The 17,177-nt window shown below is 41.4% G+C and overlaps 1 protein-coding gene across 7 annotated transcripts in view; it reads left to right on the top strand.

Annotated features, from left to right (window-relative positions):
- TGFBR3 (transforming growth factor beta receptor 3) overlaps positions 1-16,051 on the top strand; it is a 203,583-nt gene extending 187,532 nt beyond the window's left edge. For all 7 annotated transcript variants that reach the window (XM_082613383.1, XM_082613382.1, XM_082613381.1 and 4 more), the window contains 2 exons: positions 1,789-1,896; positions 12,331-16,051. In XM_082613383.1, coding sequence (XP_082469509.1) covers positions 1,789-1,896; positions 12,331-12,449 — 227 coding nt within the window. In that variant the 3' untranslated portion in view covers positions 12,450-16,051. The remainder of the gene's footprint in view (positions 1-1,788; positions 1,897-12,330) is intronic.
- Positions 16,052-17,177: the final 1,126 nt, after the last annotated feature.

Genomic DNA, 17,177 nt, shown 5'->3' with positions numbered 1-17,177 from the left:
TCCCGTTGCGGAGCACAGGCTCAGGACGCACAGGCTCAGCGGCCATGGCTCACGGGCCCAGCCGCTCAGCGGCATATGGGGTCTTCCCGGACCGGGGCACGAACCCGTGTCCCCTGCATCGGCAGGCGGACTCTCAACCATCTGCGCCACCAGGGAAGCCCAAGACAAGTCATCTTTTAATATCTGTCCTACGGACTAAATTAGGTTGATGGCGGCTTGGTTCGTCTTAACCTCCATAGCGTTCTTCCCACTTCTTACTCCTCCTAGGGGATCCCCAGCCCCTTTGCAAACTCCTTTTGTTTACCCCCTGCCTTCAGCAAGTGAGGTAGTGCTGTCCCATTTTTTAGAAGTTAAATGAACACCATAGAGCACATGGCTAGAAGAGTAGCGACCAGGACTTGGGAATTTGGATCCTTCAGAATCTTCTCTACCACATTATACTTTTCCTGAGCCCTTTCAAATGCTGGGGCTGCTCAAGGGTCACCTTTGTCTACACCTGTGTCTTCTACACTGAAGTTGTTGAATTTACATAGGGATCAGCTGGAGTCACTTCTGACTGGAGAGGAGCATAGAAACAGTATTGAAATAACGGAGAGATCCTGTACCTTCAATTTATAGTAAAAAAAAAAAAAAAGAGAGAGAGACTTTAGAAATTTTATTCCACCAAAAACCTCTCTCCCTTGGAAACTGATTTTTACTTTTTGTAAGTGATTCAAAGAAGGTAGTTCTCTTAAATGAAAGGAAATGTTCTATTTCTGTGGCCTAGAGTTAATTTCAAATATAAAAATCTTTGCCAAATGGAGGAACAATTGGTTCTATTTATATGTTTTGCTGACCATAAAATTGACATCACTCCCCACTGAGGAGTATTTCCGTTCACCTCATAGAAAGATCATGGTTGGCAAAGTGTTAAAAAGTAGGTTGTGTTAAATGACACAATAGGTAATTGTTGAGATGGAGGGTTTACTGTGAGGATGTCAGTGAAATTTTATAATCCATAGGAATAGTTTATCCTTATTGTATGTTTTCTCCTTCTCACCACCTTTCTCCCTGTTATCTTTCATACTTTTAAATGTTCATGAAGGTATGTTTATAAAGTGTTTGGAGTGTGTTTTTTATGTAGTGTCTTGTTGTTTTTTTGTAGTGTCTCAGTGTTCAGTGAATAAGAAGCCATGAGTCAGATTTTGATAGAAGTTCACCTTATTTTCCCAAGCATCTTAACCTTTGACTTTTCAAGCCACTTTACCATTCAAATAGTAGGTCCTCAGATTGAGACAATGAACCATAGACCTAAGGTTTTACAGAGTTGACAAATCTGATTTTTTTAGTAAGTTTGTTGCTCAAAATAAGTTGCAAACTGAGGGTATCTTGGAAATCTGAAAATTTCATTATTCTCTTGAGAAAATATTTGCAAGTTACACATACAGTGTATTTTGTTGGAATCTGCTTTTTTTTTTTTTTTTTTGTGGTACGCGGGCCTCTCACTGTTGTGGCCTGTTCCGTTGTGGAGCACAGACTCCGGACGCGCAGGCTCAGCAGCCATGGCTCACAGGCCCAGCCGCTCCGCGGCATGTGGGATCCTCCCGGACCGGAGCGCGAACCTGTGTCTCCTGCATCGGCAGGAGGAATCTCAACCACTGCGCCACCAGGGAAACCCTGGAATCTGCTTTTTATCCTCAGATTTTATTAGCTGGTGCTCAGCCTTTCTGCCAATACTTGTGAAACAATATAAAATTGCAGCATGTGATGCAGTCACTCAAAGTATGCATTGGTTTCTCTTCATTATAGCGATATTCCATGGTCTGGACACCCTAACCGTGATGGGCATTGCGTTCGCAGCATTTGTGATTGGAGCACTGCTGACAGGGGCCTTATGGTACATCTATTCTCACACAGGTTAGTGTGACTGTTGCATATCAGTTGGTGCACATTCCATGTGCCTGGCACACTATAGACACAGTGTTTCATTGCATGGATGAATGGATGAAATAATGAATGAGAGAGAAAGTTCATTCCCACCATTTTCACATTTACATATTGGCATGAATTGGGTTTTGCAAAAATATAATTTGCTTTAAGCAAATCTCTAAATTCCTTTTAGAAAAGGAATGTTTAAACTATTTATGTTAATTACATTTGAGATGTTGCTGAACTTAGCTGCTAATAAAGCTATTTTGTGGTTAGGGTTTAATTAAAGAAAGATAATGCAGACAAACTGGAAACATAAAACATTCCCCCCAAGCTAAAAACTTCAGAATAAACATATAAATGGGCAGGAAGTAAAAAAGGAAGCCAAGGTGCTGAGCACTGTCCACCAGAGGCCCTAATCAATGGCATAAACCAGAATTTCTCGACCTTTTTTAAATCCATATCATGTCTTCTTTGATAAACATAGAATTCTCATGTCTTGCTTGAAAATTATTTAAATTTTCAAAATATATTTTCATGAATTGTAAACAGATAAAAATGGTGAAACAAAGCAGTTTGTTTTCAAGTTATGCTCTTCCACCCCTAAAAATTCTCATGTGCCTTTCTTCCTGCCCCTTACCCCCAGTCCCAAGGTTGAAATATTCTGGCCTGAATAGAGAACCTGTTCTGACTCCAAGACAGAATGCAGGCCAGGCTCGGAGAGTCTGTCGTGCAAGGGGAAGGAACAAATGGACTGCCCTTCTATTGCTTCTTTCTTAGGTGCCTTGCGAATATGGAAAGGAAAGACATGCATTTTGAGGTGTGTCTAGGAAGCTAGTTGGTATTGTCTGTTTATAGATGCTTGTTTACACTGTGAAGCTAGGTAAGCTGCTGGATTGATCATTCAGGTAAGACAGGCACAGACTTTCTGTTTCGAATTTCATTAATTCTCCATTGAACCAACACATGCCACGATCTTTGGCCTTACCTTGGGCCATCCAACTAGCCAGGCTGAAACTGCTTTATAGGGAAGAGAAGCATGGAAGGGCGTTTTGAGAAGTCATATCTTAATCTTCATCAGAATCTTCCCTTCAAATACTGCATTCTCTGACTGACTTACTTTAAATTATGGCAGAAGGAGAAGAATGAACCCTATGGTGCCTAGCATGGGAAAGTCACCCAGTCCAAAACAAAAGTTTAGGAGTTTAATAGTAGGCTTTGAGTCCACAGATTCCTCATCAGCAACCTTTGAGTGAAGACAGTTACCCTTAGACAGCACAGGTTTGAACTGTGAGGGTTCACTTATACGCGGATATTTTTCAATAATAAATACTACAGCACTACACCGTCCACGGTTGGTTGAATCCACGGATGTAGAGGAACTGCGGATGCGGAGGGCTGACTATAAGTTACATACAGATTAACCTCCACGTTGTTCAAGGGTCAAGTGTATATTTCACGTGAGAGAAAGAAAATAAGTCTCTTAAGCGTAAGGCTCTGAGGATATATGAACATCTGTGAATCAGTTTAGGAATGTTCTTCTTCATGAACAGCATATACAAGCACTGGAAGGCACAGCGTTTAGCAGAGGAGCATCTTAGAATTAATAATTTTGTCACAGGAGTACTGACACATTCACATCTCAGACTCACAGTTCTTTGCAACTTTCCCTAATCTCCTGCATGGCTGTAAGGTTCTAGGGCTGTTGGGCAGCTTATGCTGTATATATTAGGAATGAACTTGAAAGTACGCCGAGAAGACTCTGTAGCCCTGAGAATTTCTATGGGGTAGTCACCCACAGACACTTACCACGTACCTGCTGAGCCATGACTGGCCTTGATCATAGAGCTACACCCCCAAACCCCAAAAGCAAATCTCAGGCCAGTAGGGCCAGGAAGCCAGGTAAAGGCAGAAGAGGGCAACCAGATGGCACTAACTATGGGAACAGATCCCACTGAACTCCCTCTAGTAATCCAGAATCTTGTCCATGGCCATGCTTACAACCGGGAAAAAGCAAAGCCTGGTTCTGTGGCACGTATTGCTGCTTGTTAAATTCTAAGGTGTGTTGTTACTGTTCCCTTTTCCCGCAAACCAGAGACTTAAGGAGGAGTTTTTAAGTTTTGTTAATATAGAAGTAGATTTGTAAGTAGATTAAAAAAACAAAAACAAACACAAAGGCCTTCCTGTGATGATTTCCAGCAAAATAAATTATGCTGATTTGGAAGCTGACATGTTTATAGACACTGTCATTTGGGCTCTAAACCTGTTAGCATCACATATGATACAACTTCAAATGACTTTTTAAAAATTAATTAATTAATTAATTTAGGCTGTGCCAAGTCTTAGTTGCAGCATGCAGGATCTTTTTAGTTGCAGCATGTGGACTCCCAGCTGTGGCACGCATGCGGGATCCAGCTCCCTGATCAGGGATCGAACCCAGGTCCCCTGCATTGGGAGCGTGGAGTCTTACCCACTGGACCACCAGGGGAGTCCCCAAATGACTTTTTATTAAAAGCTATAGCCTATGGTTCATTTTAAAGACTGCTCATAAGGAGTACCAGTGTCATGCAAGCAAGAAAAAGGCTCACTTTAGGACCAAATGGTAGTTTCCTATCCAGAACCCCCTCGGTTTCTTACCTGGGTCAGCTAGCAGCAAGTTTAGATAAAAAGAGAAGGTCATAATGCAGTGGCCAATGGGAAGAGGTGTCTATATAAACACTGACTCAGTCCATTCAGTTTCCACAATAATCTAAGCTGTGGAACTCAGACCTTATATGGTATATTTGGGGGTTCAGGCAGCATCTGCCTCTATGGCTAAAATGATCCTTAATTTAGACAACTTCCTGTTGTGCTGTCCATTCCATCTGCAGCACAGAATGCAGAACCAAGTCACAGGTTTCAATTGTGTTGATCTACTTATACACCTGGAATGTGTGTTAGTCCAAAAAAGCTGGGTCCCTGCTTTATCATATGACAACTTTGGGCACAATAAGGGATACTTCCTTAGGGCTATATTCACTCTGTTTGGAAAACTCCATTTCTAATATTTACATTCTCCACTAAGATGGTGCAGAGAGGAGGGGCAGTCAGGGTGGAAATGGTGCTGGAATGGAGCCATAGAATCTTCATAATCCTGGGAGCCTAGCTAGGTCATTGTCCCTAACCTGACTCATGAAGGTCCCAAAAGTCATGTGCAATATTATATCTATTAATTTTTTGAGGAGAGGAGCAAAAGCATTTATTTTTAATTTTTAGTAAAACTTTTAAGCTTTATCACAACGTGCACATAGTTTAAAGGCTGAAGTAGTTCTGTAAGACTTGTTATGAAAAACATGAGTTCCCTACTGCCCCACTCCCTTTTCTGTCTCTTCAGAGCACCATTTTTGACTCTTAGCTGATTCTCTTGGACATCAATCCATATCTCTAAATAACATGAATATATTGCCACTTCTTGACAAAAATTTTAGGTCTTTTCTGTCGACCTCTTACTATGGAAAATGAAAATTTAGTTCTCTTTCAACCCTGTGTCCCAATTATATATTCATGCCCTTTTTGTCCCCCTTGTCCCCACCATCCTCCAAATAGAATTATACTGACATTTTGGTTAGGTCAGAATTAATGTTTGCGTTATTATGACAGCCTAAATACTAACCACACTTTAGCCATGTAGTATAATAGTGTTGCTTCTCCTGCATGACTTCTCCCTAGAATTAATAATTGTCTCTCTCTCCACCCCCACATTACCTTGGTTTTGTATTTAATTATCACTGATTCATGAGTTGACTCTGCCAGTTGTCTCAATTTCCTCTTACACTTACACATTCAGACATCAGATATTCTACTGATTCATTTTCCTCAGTACTTTCGAGTTGTGGATGTCCTGTGTCATGGATCTTGTCTTCCCCCTCCTTGGTTTAAAGGGAACATAAGAGGTAAATGTTTTTTGCACCATGCATGTCTGCAAATATCCTCATTTTATACAAACACTTGGTAGATAGTTTGGCAAGGTATAGAATTTTAGGTTACAACTAGTTTTTCTTCAGAATTTTGAAAGCGCTCCTCGTCGAGTTTTACCTCTGAAGATTGCTTTGGGGAAATGCAAAGCCATTCAGATTCCTGAGCTGTTTTTTCTCTGGAAGAAATTTTACAATAATAGTGCTTGATTTAGGTATATTTTCATTCATTATGCTGGGCATTAATTGAGCCCTTTCAGTCTAGAAACTATGTCCTTCATTGTTGAGATTTTTTAGAATTATTTATTTTTTCTTGCCCCTGTTTTTTTTGTTCTCTCATTCTAGAAATAATTTTATTTGAAAGTTGAACTTCTTGAATCGTGCTCTAATTTTCCTTTTCTGTTTTCCATCTTTTTCCTTTCTTTATTTTCTAGGAGATTTCTTCATCTTTATCTTTCGGTTTCTTACTGCATTTTTAATACTGCCTTCACATTTGTTAATTCCAAGAAGTATTTCCTATGAATTAAAAAAATATATCCTACTCTTATCTTATGGGTGCAATGTCTTATCTCTCTGAGAATATTAATATAGAGTTATTTAAGAATAGGGAAGTTCTGAGCTTGTGGGTAGAACATATTGATTTTGAACTTCCCTTAGGGTGATCTGGCTAGGCCTTTTACTGAGGAACTCCTGTATCTCATCTTTGGATCTTTCCTCTTGAGCTTATCAGGTTTTCAGTGAAACACGTTTTCCTGTTTCCTTCCTGGAGGTTGTAGTTCTGGCTGTCAGCATTCTGGGGGTCACAACATTCAACATGTAGACATTAATTTAATTCTCCTCTGTAACTGTGGTTCTCTACCCTCAATTGTGCTGGTGTTGGTCATTCCCGGAACCCTAGTTTCATCCTCTTTAGAGAGTAAACTTGCTGTCTTCCTCCTAGATGAGGAAGGGCAGGGTCCCAGCACCATGGAGTAAAGAAGGGGATTTAGAGAAATGTTACTGCTTCTCAAACAGAAGTTTAGCCAACCCAACTTCTTACAGCCCCATGTTCACCCTCTTGTCTAGGGGTACCTGATGCCACCATTTCCTGAGTTTTTGAGGAGTTCTGTGTTACTACTTGGCTGTTTCTCAGCTTTTCCTAGTGGTGGCTTAGGTTCCACCTAAGCCTTGACTTGAATCTGCTAAGTCAGTTACTACTCACCCATTTCCTCATTAGCTTCCACTATTTTATTGCTATTGTCTCCACTCCTGTTTTCTTTCTTCTTCTTGTAGGTTTTCTTTCTTCTTATAGGTTTATGCCTTTTAAAAATCTGTAAATTGTCATTTTGGTAAGGTTTTCCTCTAAGCCTATGACTTGCAGTTTTGTACCAATTAATATTTTGATTCTTGATATTTGAATTTCATAAGCTCCCTCCTGTGAGAAGAGTAAACTAGACTACCTTTAGTTTAGGGAAGTTTTCAATCCCTTTTCATCAGTTTCAAAAAATTATCCCTCCCCATTCTCCAAGAAAAAAGACCTACCTTTTGCGGGCAAAACTGTAGGAGGCGGTGGGTTAGATATTGTTATAATTTATCTTTACTTTAACTTGCCTTTGTGGTCCCTGAACAGGATGCACTCAAAGTCTGATGATAATAAGAAGAGGAAGAAGAGAAAGAAGAGGGGAAAAGTGGGAGGGAGGTCACCTTTTATGTGTATCTGTACCACCTTAAATGTGGGCTATTGTCAGAAATTGGACTTGAAGCACTAGTTTGTTCAACTGCTAATCTTGTTACCTGAGCCAAGAATATGAACCATGTTTCTCTTTAGTAAACATAGAGATGATCTGTACTTCACAGGGTTATGAAGGTGAGAGTATTTAAACAAGAAATGCAAGTGAAAAGTTTTCTGAACTCCAAAGTCCTCCAAAAAATGTAAGGTTGCTCATATGTGCAGGCAGAAAAAAATCTAAGTGTGGAAGGAACACTGTGTTTCACAGAACAAAGTAAAATGCTGAGGTGTTGAATTAGGTGTGCCTGTCCCAATCCCTCGGGCTTCTGTTCAACAATCCTGAGTTGAACACACTGTATGTCTTAAAGCAGAAGTCAAGCACATACCGAGGTCCACCTGAGTCAGGTAATTAGGATGCTCCTTTTAATTAGGAGCATCTCTGGAGGCTTCAAATGCTTTCAGGCATCTGAAATTTCTCCAAGCTCCCCAGGTTAGTCCAGGTGAAGAAAGAAAAAGCAAGAAGACCAGCTAAAGTGGGACTAAGTAGGAGACAAGAGACTAACTCCCAGGGATCAGAAAGATGCAGGTGGGACAGATGGGAACCCTGGTATGCCTGGAGAGAGGGCAGGATCCACTCTTTTCACCCAAGCGCTCAGGTTAAGTTAAAGTAAGATGCCTACAGAAAACCAAAGTGCAGGTGCGAACAGGTTGGCCATATTGCGGGAATATAGAAAGAAAGTGGGAGGTAGAACATTTTGAAAGATTTTACTTCCTGCCTTGGAACCTTTCTCCATAACTTATAACAACATCTAATTCACCCCTTCTGCAGAGTTTTGCCTACAACAGGAAAGTCCTTTAGCTTGAAAAGTGAGGAGGGACAATTTTTGAAAATGATGAATAGTGATTGAAAGCTTCTCTAAACTAAAGGTGGTCTAGTTCACTCTCCTTATTGGAGCGAGCTTGTGAAATAATTATAATAAGGATATCAAGAGACAATAATTGGTACAAAATTGCAACCAACACATAGGCCTAGAGGAAAATATCTTTGTTTACTCTGCAGCATCAAGTAATATTAGGTCTAAGTCACCCCCAGGCATATGGTTTTCAATCCAATGCTTAAATATCTCTCAAGAAAGAAATTCCATAAATTCCCACTATAACTAACCAATCCTCATAATCAGCAAGTTCCCTGCTATGTGACCTAAATCTCTGTCACTGCCATTTAAACTCATTTCCTCATGTACTGCTCTCCAGGGAGCAGTACACCTGTCTGCTCCTCTTTGTAATAATCCTCTGTGGGCAATATTTGCAAACTGTCTGCTTTGGGCTAAATCATTGAGATTCCTCTCACCTTTCTTTAAAATTCTTCTGTTGTTGTTTCCCCGTAGAGCTTCTCCATGTTATTCACATCTTTAGATTAAGTTTCTTCCCCAGAACCTGCCATGGTGAAAGATTTAAGAGATAAGAATCCAGTTGTAAAGTAGACTGCCAAAGAGGTGGCAGGAAATCGGATCTGGACAGCTCCATGCCAAGCTCAAGAAAGGAAATAGGTTATCCCTTAAAAGATGTGGGTTTTTTTGTTTTTTTTTTCTTAAAAACATCTCTGGCAATATCTAAGCTCAGCCACAGGCTAATATGTGAGCCGGGTGGAATGGAAGGCAGCCATGTTCACCATTATACCACCAACACACACTGAGCCGGGTGGAATGAATCCTTGTCCTAACACACCTTCCTCCTGAGTAGCCCGTGTGCCAGATGCCTCTTTCCCCTACTCACTCTCCTTCCCAAATATCTCTTCCTCGGTGGTTTGAGATTTTAGGAGCAAAGCATGAAGACTGAACACATTTCTTCTGATGGCCAAGTTTGATATTTATGAGCAGGGAGCCTTCCTCGAACTTGCATTCTCTAAGTGCGCCTGCTCTGCATAGCCCTGCAGTCCTCCCTGACCATCCATCTTCTCCAGAAGTAGGCCAGTTGTACTTGTCACCCAAGGGATATTTTAGAGAAACTCAGTGCTCCAAGAAATCAGAGGTCACTGTGATAGAGAGCAGAAAACCAAAGAACCCATCTTAGAAAACCTAAGGGACTCTGCTGGCTTTTTAAGCAGAAACATCTGCACATTAAACTTCCTTTCTCATGGTGAATTTTTCTGTAGTGCCACTTGCGTCTGACAATGAGAAAACTTTTCTTGATTTCTCCAAAGGTGAAAGTTTTTCCAAAGGTAAAAGTTTTTAACAACTTGGTTATACTGGGAAATCTCACATCTTACATGTGAAAATAGACACAGAGCTAGAAGGGATAGTCTAAAGAAGCTGTTTTCAACATTTCCAAGCAGATTCTCAAACAAAGGTACTCCTTGGCACACTGTTTTCTCAAAGCCAGCAGATTATTAGGTTAAGTTGACTTGCCCACCCTGGTGAAATGTATCCTGTAGTCTTGAGTATAGGGGACTTCTTTGTTTTGTTTTGCTTGGGGTTTCATTTTGGATGGTGTTTTGTATTAGCGCAAGAGTTTCCAAAACTCTAGAAGTTGAAAGACCTTTTTAATGGGCAATGATTAAAATAAACTGACCTGACAACAAATTATATTTGGCAAATAGACATCGGAAAGCAAATATTCAGACTTCCTGGGCAGGGAGTAGTACTGGCACTTTTCCTGAATGTGAGTAATCAAGCACATGTCACATTTGGGATGAGACAGACCTGTTCACTGTCGATAGAACAGCCAAAGCCATCTTGCTTTAGCTGCTATCAGGCTGAACGAACGAAACCCAGGTGAGCCAAAACGGGGAGGTGGGGTATTGACTTACCTCCTGCTTTTCTGATGGATCCTTTATTGAAATGGGGAAAAGATATTTTTAAAATGTGCTTCACATACAGACACTTTAGTCCTGCTAATTGATAACCTGAGAATCCAGCTGGGTATGTTTCAACATGTGGGTTGTAAGGGGGCTGAATTTTTAAAGTATATCATGAGTTGTTCTAGTCTCTGGAGGATTTGGGGGTTTTTGGGGGTGGGAGAGGGTAGACATAATTCAGAATAGCTAACAGATTTAATTTCCTTTTAGAAATAAAGTTCCCACTCTGGGGAAAGTGGATTTCTGGCAGAAAGTCACTGTCATTGAGGCAACCTTCCCCACCTTTAACTAAATGCACACATGAAGGGTAGAGGGTAATGCTGGAAAGGGTCCAAAATATAGATTGCCAAAAAAAGAAGAGGGAAAATACATTGTTTCTCTGCCTCTGAGGAACATTGACCTGCTCTCCCCTCTCCATCCCACCAATCCCAGAAGAATAGATAATCAGAGGAAATACAGCAAGGGCCAAATATGCAGCAAGCATATGCAGGCCCTGAGGTTGAGGCCAGAATGTGTGTTGTAGCTGTGTGGTTCATAAATGGGTGACAGGGAAAGCTGTAACCAGACCCAGAGGCATGAGCTGCTTCTACATTTTGTAGAACTGCTGTTTTGGCAGAGGCTTTTGAGGGGCCCCAAAAGGGGAATGGAAGTAACGGACCAAGTTCCTGTGCTTGGAGGGCAGAGCCTTTGCTGGTGTGTTTTGTTTTAAGGAAGAGGCCAGAGGGTTGCTTATCAACTGTGGAGTGCTGTGTATTTCTGCCTGACAGGAAAGAGGAGGCTCATTCATAAACAGACCTGGCCCTCTGGGGCTTCCCACATTGGAGTGGGGAGATCGCTGACCAGAAGTGTACGAAGTTGATGCTTTGACTTTTCGAAGAAAATGCAGTATTTGTCATCAGAGAGCCCTGATCACTTTTCCCTACCTAGAGCCATTGTTTGAGGGCTGCCCTGAGGCCAGTTTTGTTGAAGAAAAGACAGCTCAAGAGCCTTTTGCAGCGCTAAATGCAGACCATCTGTGTGACCCAAGGTTCCCCCCCACTCCCCACAGCCCTGCGCACTTGGCGTGAGGTATGGGCTTTGCTGAAATGCAGTGGGGTGTGTGATGAAAAGTGGGGTGCTTGATGTGTGAGGAGATAACTCAGGCTGCACCCTGCAGTAAACCTCTGAATGGAGGGGCTGTTGCCTGGCAACCACAGTCCCCTTGTGCAACAGCTAAGCCTCTTCTTCAAAAGGTGTTTCTGGGAGCAGGCTCCTCCTATACCTCCATTTCTCAGGCGGGTCACGTGCTCTGTGCACAGTGTTCTCTCCGCTGTAGCTAGGGCGAAACCTAGCCGTCACCACCCCTATTTCGAACAGGGGTATTCAGAAAAAGGCCTCCAAATTGCCAGGATTCTCTTATTACAGTTTAAAGGTCTCACTCTCCGAACCCTATGATACCTTTATGAGAGGAGGTGTTTCCTGAATACAGGTGCTAGTCAGTTGGATCACACAGTACAGATGATGGTGGCCTTCAAAGGTTGCAGGCACTGAAATCCTGGGTGTTCATCCTCAACTATCAGGGGTCTTTGCCCTTATTAACTGTCAGTCCACTTGAAATCAGTTCTCTTTCCCCCATAAAAGAGGCTTTAGAAGCAAAATAAAATACCCACAAGCAGAACAGCCTTATGGTACAAGGCCTTTTGGTCTAGTTGCTCCTGCCCATGGATGAGAAGAACATCAGAGGAAATGGGCTTTTCATTGTTATACAGCAGAAACTAGGACACCATTGTAAAGCAATTATACTCCAAACAAGATATTAAGAAAATAACTAAATAAGATAAAACAAAAACTGAGAAAAAGGACTTTTCAGAAGTGCACATGTGTAACATGCATCTCTCCTCACCCCTTTTCTTCATTCACTGCAGGAGAGACTGCAGGAAGGCAGCAGGTCCCCACCTCCCCACCAGCCTCGGAAAACAGCAGCGCCGCGCACAGCATCGGTAGCACGCAGAGCACGCCCTGCTCCAGCAGCAGCACAGCCTAGCCTGCCCCACCCACCACCAAGGGCAGGACTGGGAGCCCACGCCTGGGTCCAGATTCCAGACTCGGGAGGCTAGACTGTGGGTCCCTGGTAAAGAGAGTGAATTTCAATATAGCGATCACCTGTTGTGTTCACCCCCCACCCAGGACTAATATAAATGTGACCCCTGGGCTTCTGTAACACACTAGATTCATGTGAGAAAGCTAAGGTGGTGGCCTTCTCCACCAGCCCCTCACAGGCTTGGGGGTTTTCAATGTGAAACACATGCCAGTTTTTAAAATGCTGCTTTGTCCAGGTAAGAACATCCGTAATTTGGAGCCCTGCGTTTTACCCAGACGCAAAGGGTTGGTAAAAGGATAATAGCCAGATAGTAGAACCAGTGAGTAGATGTGGCCAAAGATTCTTTTATAACTGAACCAAGATGTAAAACAACAGAAATGCTTCAAGGCTTTCTCAGTGTGTTCCTCCATTTCTAATTTGCACCTTCTGGATGCACACTTCTCACCTTGCTGCCACACTTGTGGGGACTGCTGTGTCGGCTTGATGGGTGCTGCCCTCACGGACTGCATCCTGACACACCTCAAGGCAACATTCCTTTCTTGTGCCCTGGGCCAAAACCAGTGCTGATTTCCTTATCAGCTTCCTCCTTCTCCCCACATTCACACACCAACTGCAAAAATGTCTTAATGCAAATTTTGCATTTCTTTATAGGCATCTAGAAATTGACAATGGCCAAAATCTGGGACTGAAGATTTGTGCCCATTTATGACAGTGTGTTCTATTACATTAATGTGTAAATGGGGGCAAAATTCAGTTGTAAAGTTGAGGAATTTGCACAGTGATATATGTACCAGTACAAGTATGTAATATGTCATTTGGCACATTCGTTTTTTTCAGTTTAAGAAGAGAAAATTCATTCCCATTTTAAAAATGTCCTACACCTTCAGAGTTGGAACTTATTCTTAAATATATTTGAGAGAATTAGTGTTTCCATGCAAAACATGTCAACCTTTTCAATAGACCCTTCTGTAAACACCAAGCTCTTGTAAGATACAAATGTATGGCAGATCCTTTTGGATTCCTGTTGGTTATCTGAACAGTGTCACCAGTTCTGCCAGGAAACTGATGAGATACGGAAAAAGACACTCATTTGGATTGCTTTAGTTCTCTTGCCTTAAATATAGCCCCCCCATGGGCCTCCCTGGTGGCGCAGTGGTTGAGAGTCCGCCTGCCGATGCAGGGGATGCGGGTTCGTGCCCCGGTCTGGGAGGATCCCATATGCCGCGGAGCGGCTGGGCCCGTGAGCCATGGCCGCTGAGCCTGTGCGTCCGGAGCCTGTGCTCCGCAGCGGGAGAGGCTGCAACGGTGAGAGGCCCGCGTACGGAAAAAAAAAAAAAAAAAAAAAAAGAAGAACGTAGCTAAAATAAACAGGCAAAACAATCACCTACAATTAAAAAATATATATATATATATAGCCCCAGAACTCAAAAAGAATTTGAGGTGAATTTTATTAAAATGGAATAATATGATGCCACTTTGCAGCTAAAATAAGCTCAACTGATACCTCTATGCTAAAAAAAAAAGATGCCAGAGGAAAATGTCCATGCCAAATCATTTACTACTGAAGGTAACTTCATTGCAAATAAATATTACTTTTTCCAGAATTCTCCCAAACAACTCAGAAGTCTACAAATAGAACAGTCTAGATTCTACCCCCAAACTATTCATAAGCAAATCTAACTGCTCTTAAAATAAGGAAGTTGTGCCTGGTTCTCTGTGAATGGAATCTTAAGTAGGAAATGTTGATGTCACCGGAGACCTGAGGGCAGTGTCTACAAGGCAAATAGGTAGAGATTGACAATCGTTAACCCATCATGGAGTCATGCTCTGATTGATTTGATAGTTATAGACATTCAATCGGGATGATTTTAATCAAAACAGATTGCGGGCTAAGATTTCCAGGCTATCTATATTGATAATTTTGCAGATTTTCACAGACAAATAAAGATAGGAGATTAGAAAAAATTTTGCCTTCAGTTAACTTTTTTTAACATAAAGGTATCAGAGTGGAGGGCCTAGATTATGCTACCTGTGTTTGAAAATAATGCGCTTTGCCTAACCTTCAGCAGAATGTATTGTTTTAGCATATTCTATGTATAAAAAAGTTTAAAGATGTCTTCAAAGAAGACTAGAGTCTTTAAGTCACTTATAGCTATATTTTACTACAAAAATCTGTGTATAAAGATATATTTAAGTGTTTTAGATAAATTTAAGTTACTCCATATGAAATGTTTAATTTCAGTTACTGTGAATTCTTTTGATCAGTTCTTTGCTTTTTAAAAATCCGTATCCATACTGTTAAAAAGATGATTAGCTATTAAGAGGTATTAAAAGGTCCAATTCTTAGATGGACAGGGTTAAAACCTTTTGTAATATATTTAAATGTATGTTTTTGAGAGAGATGCTACATTGCCAATGATTTTATAAATAATTTAAAATTAATTTACAAATGTATGGGTGCAAACCAAAAGATTTTAAAAGAAAGAGAAGAAGAAATCAACTTTTATTTGTTTGGGTCTTACTATCCAGAAGTATTATTCAGATCAAGAAATTCATGTTTTTATGAAACCCAATCCTGTGTTAATTGCAGAGTGAACATCATTAAGTATTTCTGAAATGTTTCTAAAAAGTGAACATTTTTTAAAACTTGTGTTTTCTCCCTAGTTTCCTGTTACAGCATTTCCAGTTGCTTCATACTTCACAGTTTTAATACAAAGTATAAGCTCTACTTTATAACATGTCCTACAAGTTTCTTTAAAACTGTTTTTATATTCCAGTTAAATTCCTCTATCTGCAAAGTCTTTTGTTACTTTGCAGGTTACACCCTTCATTTGCAGAGCCATTTTGTTTTGTTTATTTGATGCTAAAGCTATTGTTGAAATGCTCTAAATTCGAAGGCAGATTGTGTAATACCCTATAGCTTTTCACCGTGTGGTGTGTACCAGCCGTTGCTCTGAAGTTGGAAAGTCAGATTCCTTCTGAGTAAGCTGTTTCTATAGCATTTTCTAAACAAAACAAAAGGTCTTTTCCTTGTCTGTAATGAGATTGTAAACCCGTTTTCCTGTGTGTGTTCTGTTGTGGGCGTGCTTGTGAGTGTGTGAGGGGGTGCACTTGCGTGCAGGTCTTTTTGTACTGTAACTACCTCATGATTTGAGTGATGGTTGTACTGCTGATTGTATTAACAGAGCACATTTTGTTGGGTGACTCGTGCGTGTGATTTTTTTTTCCTGTTTGTTTTCGCTGGGGGTTGTTCATGAAACTGACAGATGTTTTTCTGAAAAGGACTATTATCAGTTTCCAAATACAATACTTCTCTCTTCTGGTTTTTCCTGAATGAGCCTGATTTTGTTGCTGTTTTTCATCATCTATGAGGGTAAAAAGAGTACCCTGAAAATCCCTGTGGCCAGTTTGAGCACCCCTGTTGTACTCTTTTCTCTGTTCAGTATGTCGTCAATCTTGTGAACATGCTTAGATGTATAGTTTTGATAACCACAGTTTTAAGTCCTTTATCTGTGCATAATAAAAAGATATATATCAATTATTAATACGTGTCTTGTTTGGTCATCATTAAATTCTACCCTCAGGCTGATATAACCCTTGTTCATTGTGCCTTTCTCCTAAATTTATCCTCCGCTACGACTGTGCTGATGAGGAGGAGGGAGGGGAAGGGCGAAGGCTCACAGAGCAGAGGTCGGGGGTGGGGGGTGGGGTAGACAGACCGGAGGGGGCGTGCAGGAGCTGCTACTCTTCTCAGAAAAACATGGCAGGAGACCTGGAAGTGGGGGTCAGCCCTGGAATCTGCTCAAGGGCTTTCTGTCAATCTCCTAGAGGCACGGAATGAGAAATAATACGTATTTTGGCCCTACTATTTCCAATCCCTCTAAACACCTCAGTGCTGCTTCTAGCATTCTCTATCAATACGCCATCACCATCTACCAGCTGCTCAAGCCAGAAAACTGGGAATCTCTCTCGACTCCTTTTTGGTTCCCACACCCCCAGATGAATAAATCCAAGTTTATTCTATCTTTCGAATATCTCTTTCTCCAAACCATGCACTTATTTCTTCTCCTCCTGCTGTTACCCGGAATCCAAGGCCTGTTATCTCTTAAACTGAATCACTGCACAAGCCCACTTTCCAGCCTGCTCCCCTCCAACTGTCTCTCCACCACGCAGCCAAAGGAGTCCTGAACAGCCTCAAGTCATGTCACCTCCCAGCTCAAAGCCTTTAAGTAATTCCTCCATTTGCCTTCAGAATAAAGTTCAGCCCTCCTAAGCATGGTTCAAAGAGAATAATCTGCTTACTTTCCCAGCTACTTCTCTCACCTCTCTGGAACTAAAGTTCTATGTGGCATATCTCCCACCAGACACATTTATATTATGAAAAGAATAGCTTTCTTTTACTATCAGAGATGAAATTATAACATTGAATATGTGTTTACAAACTGCTCTCTCATATCCCTGCCTCTCCTCCCCTTTTGAGAATTAGTGATCTAGATGGTTAGAAACAGACCCAAAAATGTATCAAGGCCAGTGGGCCATGCTCACACCTCACACAGGCAGGTGTCCACACAGCAAGAGCAGTGTGAGGGGCTTAAGCAGCATCTCACTCCAGCGAGGTTGGAGTCCTCGTTACAGATAAGAGTCCAGCCAATGTCCAGTACCCAGATTGTG

This window comes from Mesoplodon mirus (genome assembly GCF_964341445.2).
Source record: "Mesoplodon mirus genome assembly, chromosome: 3".
In the NCBI taxonomy this organism is placed as follows: Eukaryota; Metazoa; Chordata; class Mammalia; order Artiodactyla; family Ziphiidae; genus Mesoplodon; species Mesoplodon mirus.
Note: the sequence above shows the minus strand (reverse complement) of the source record. Positions and strands in the feature narration are given on the sequence as shown.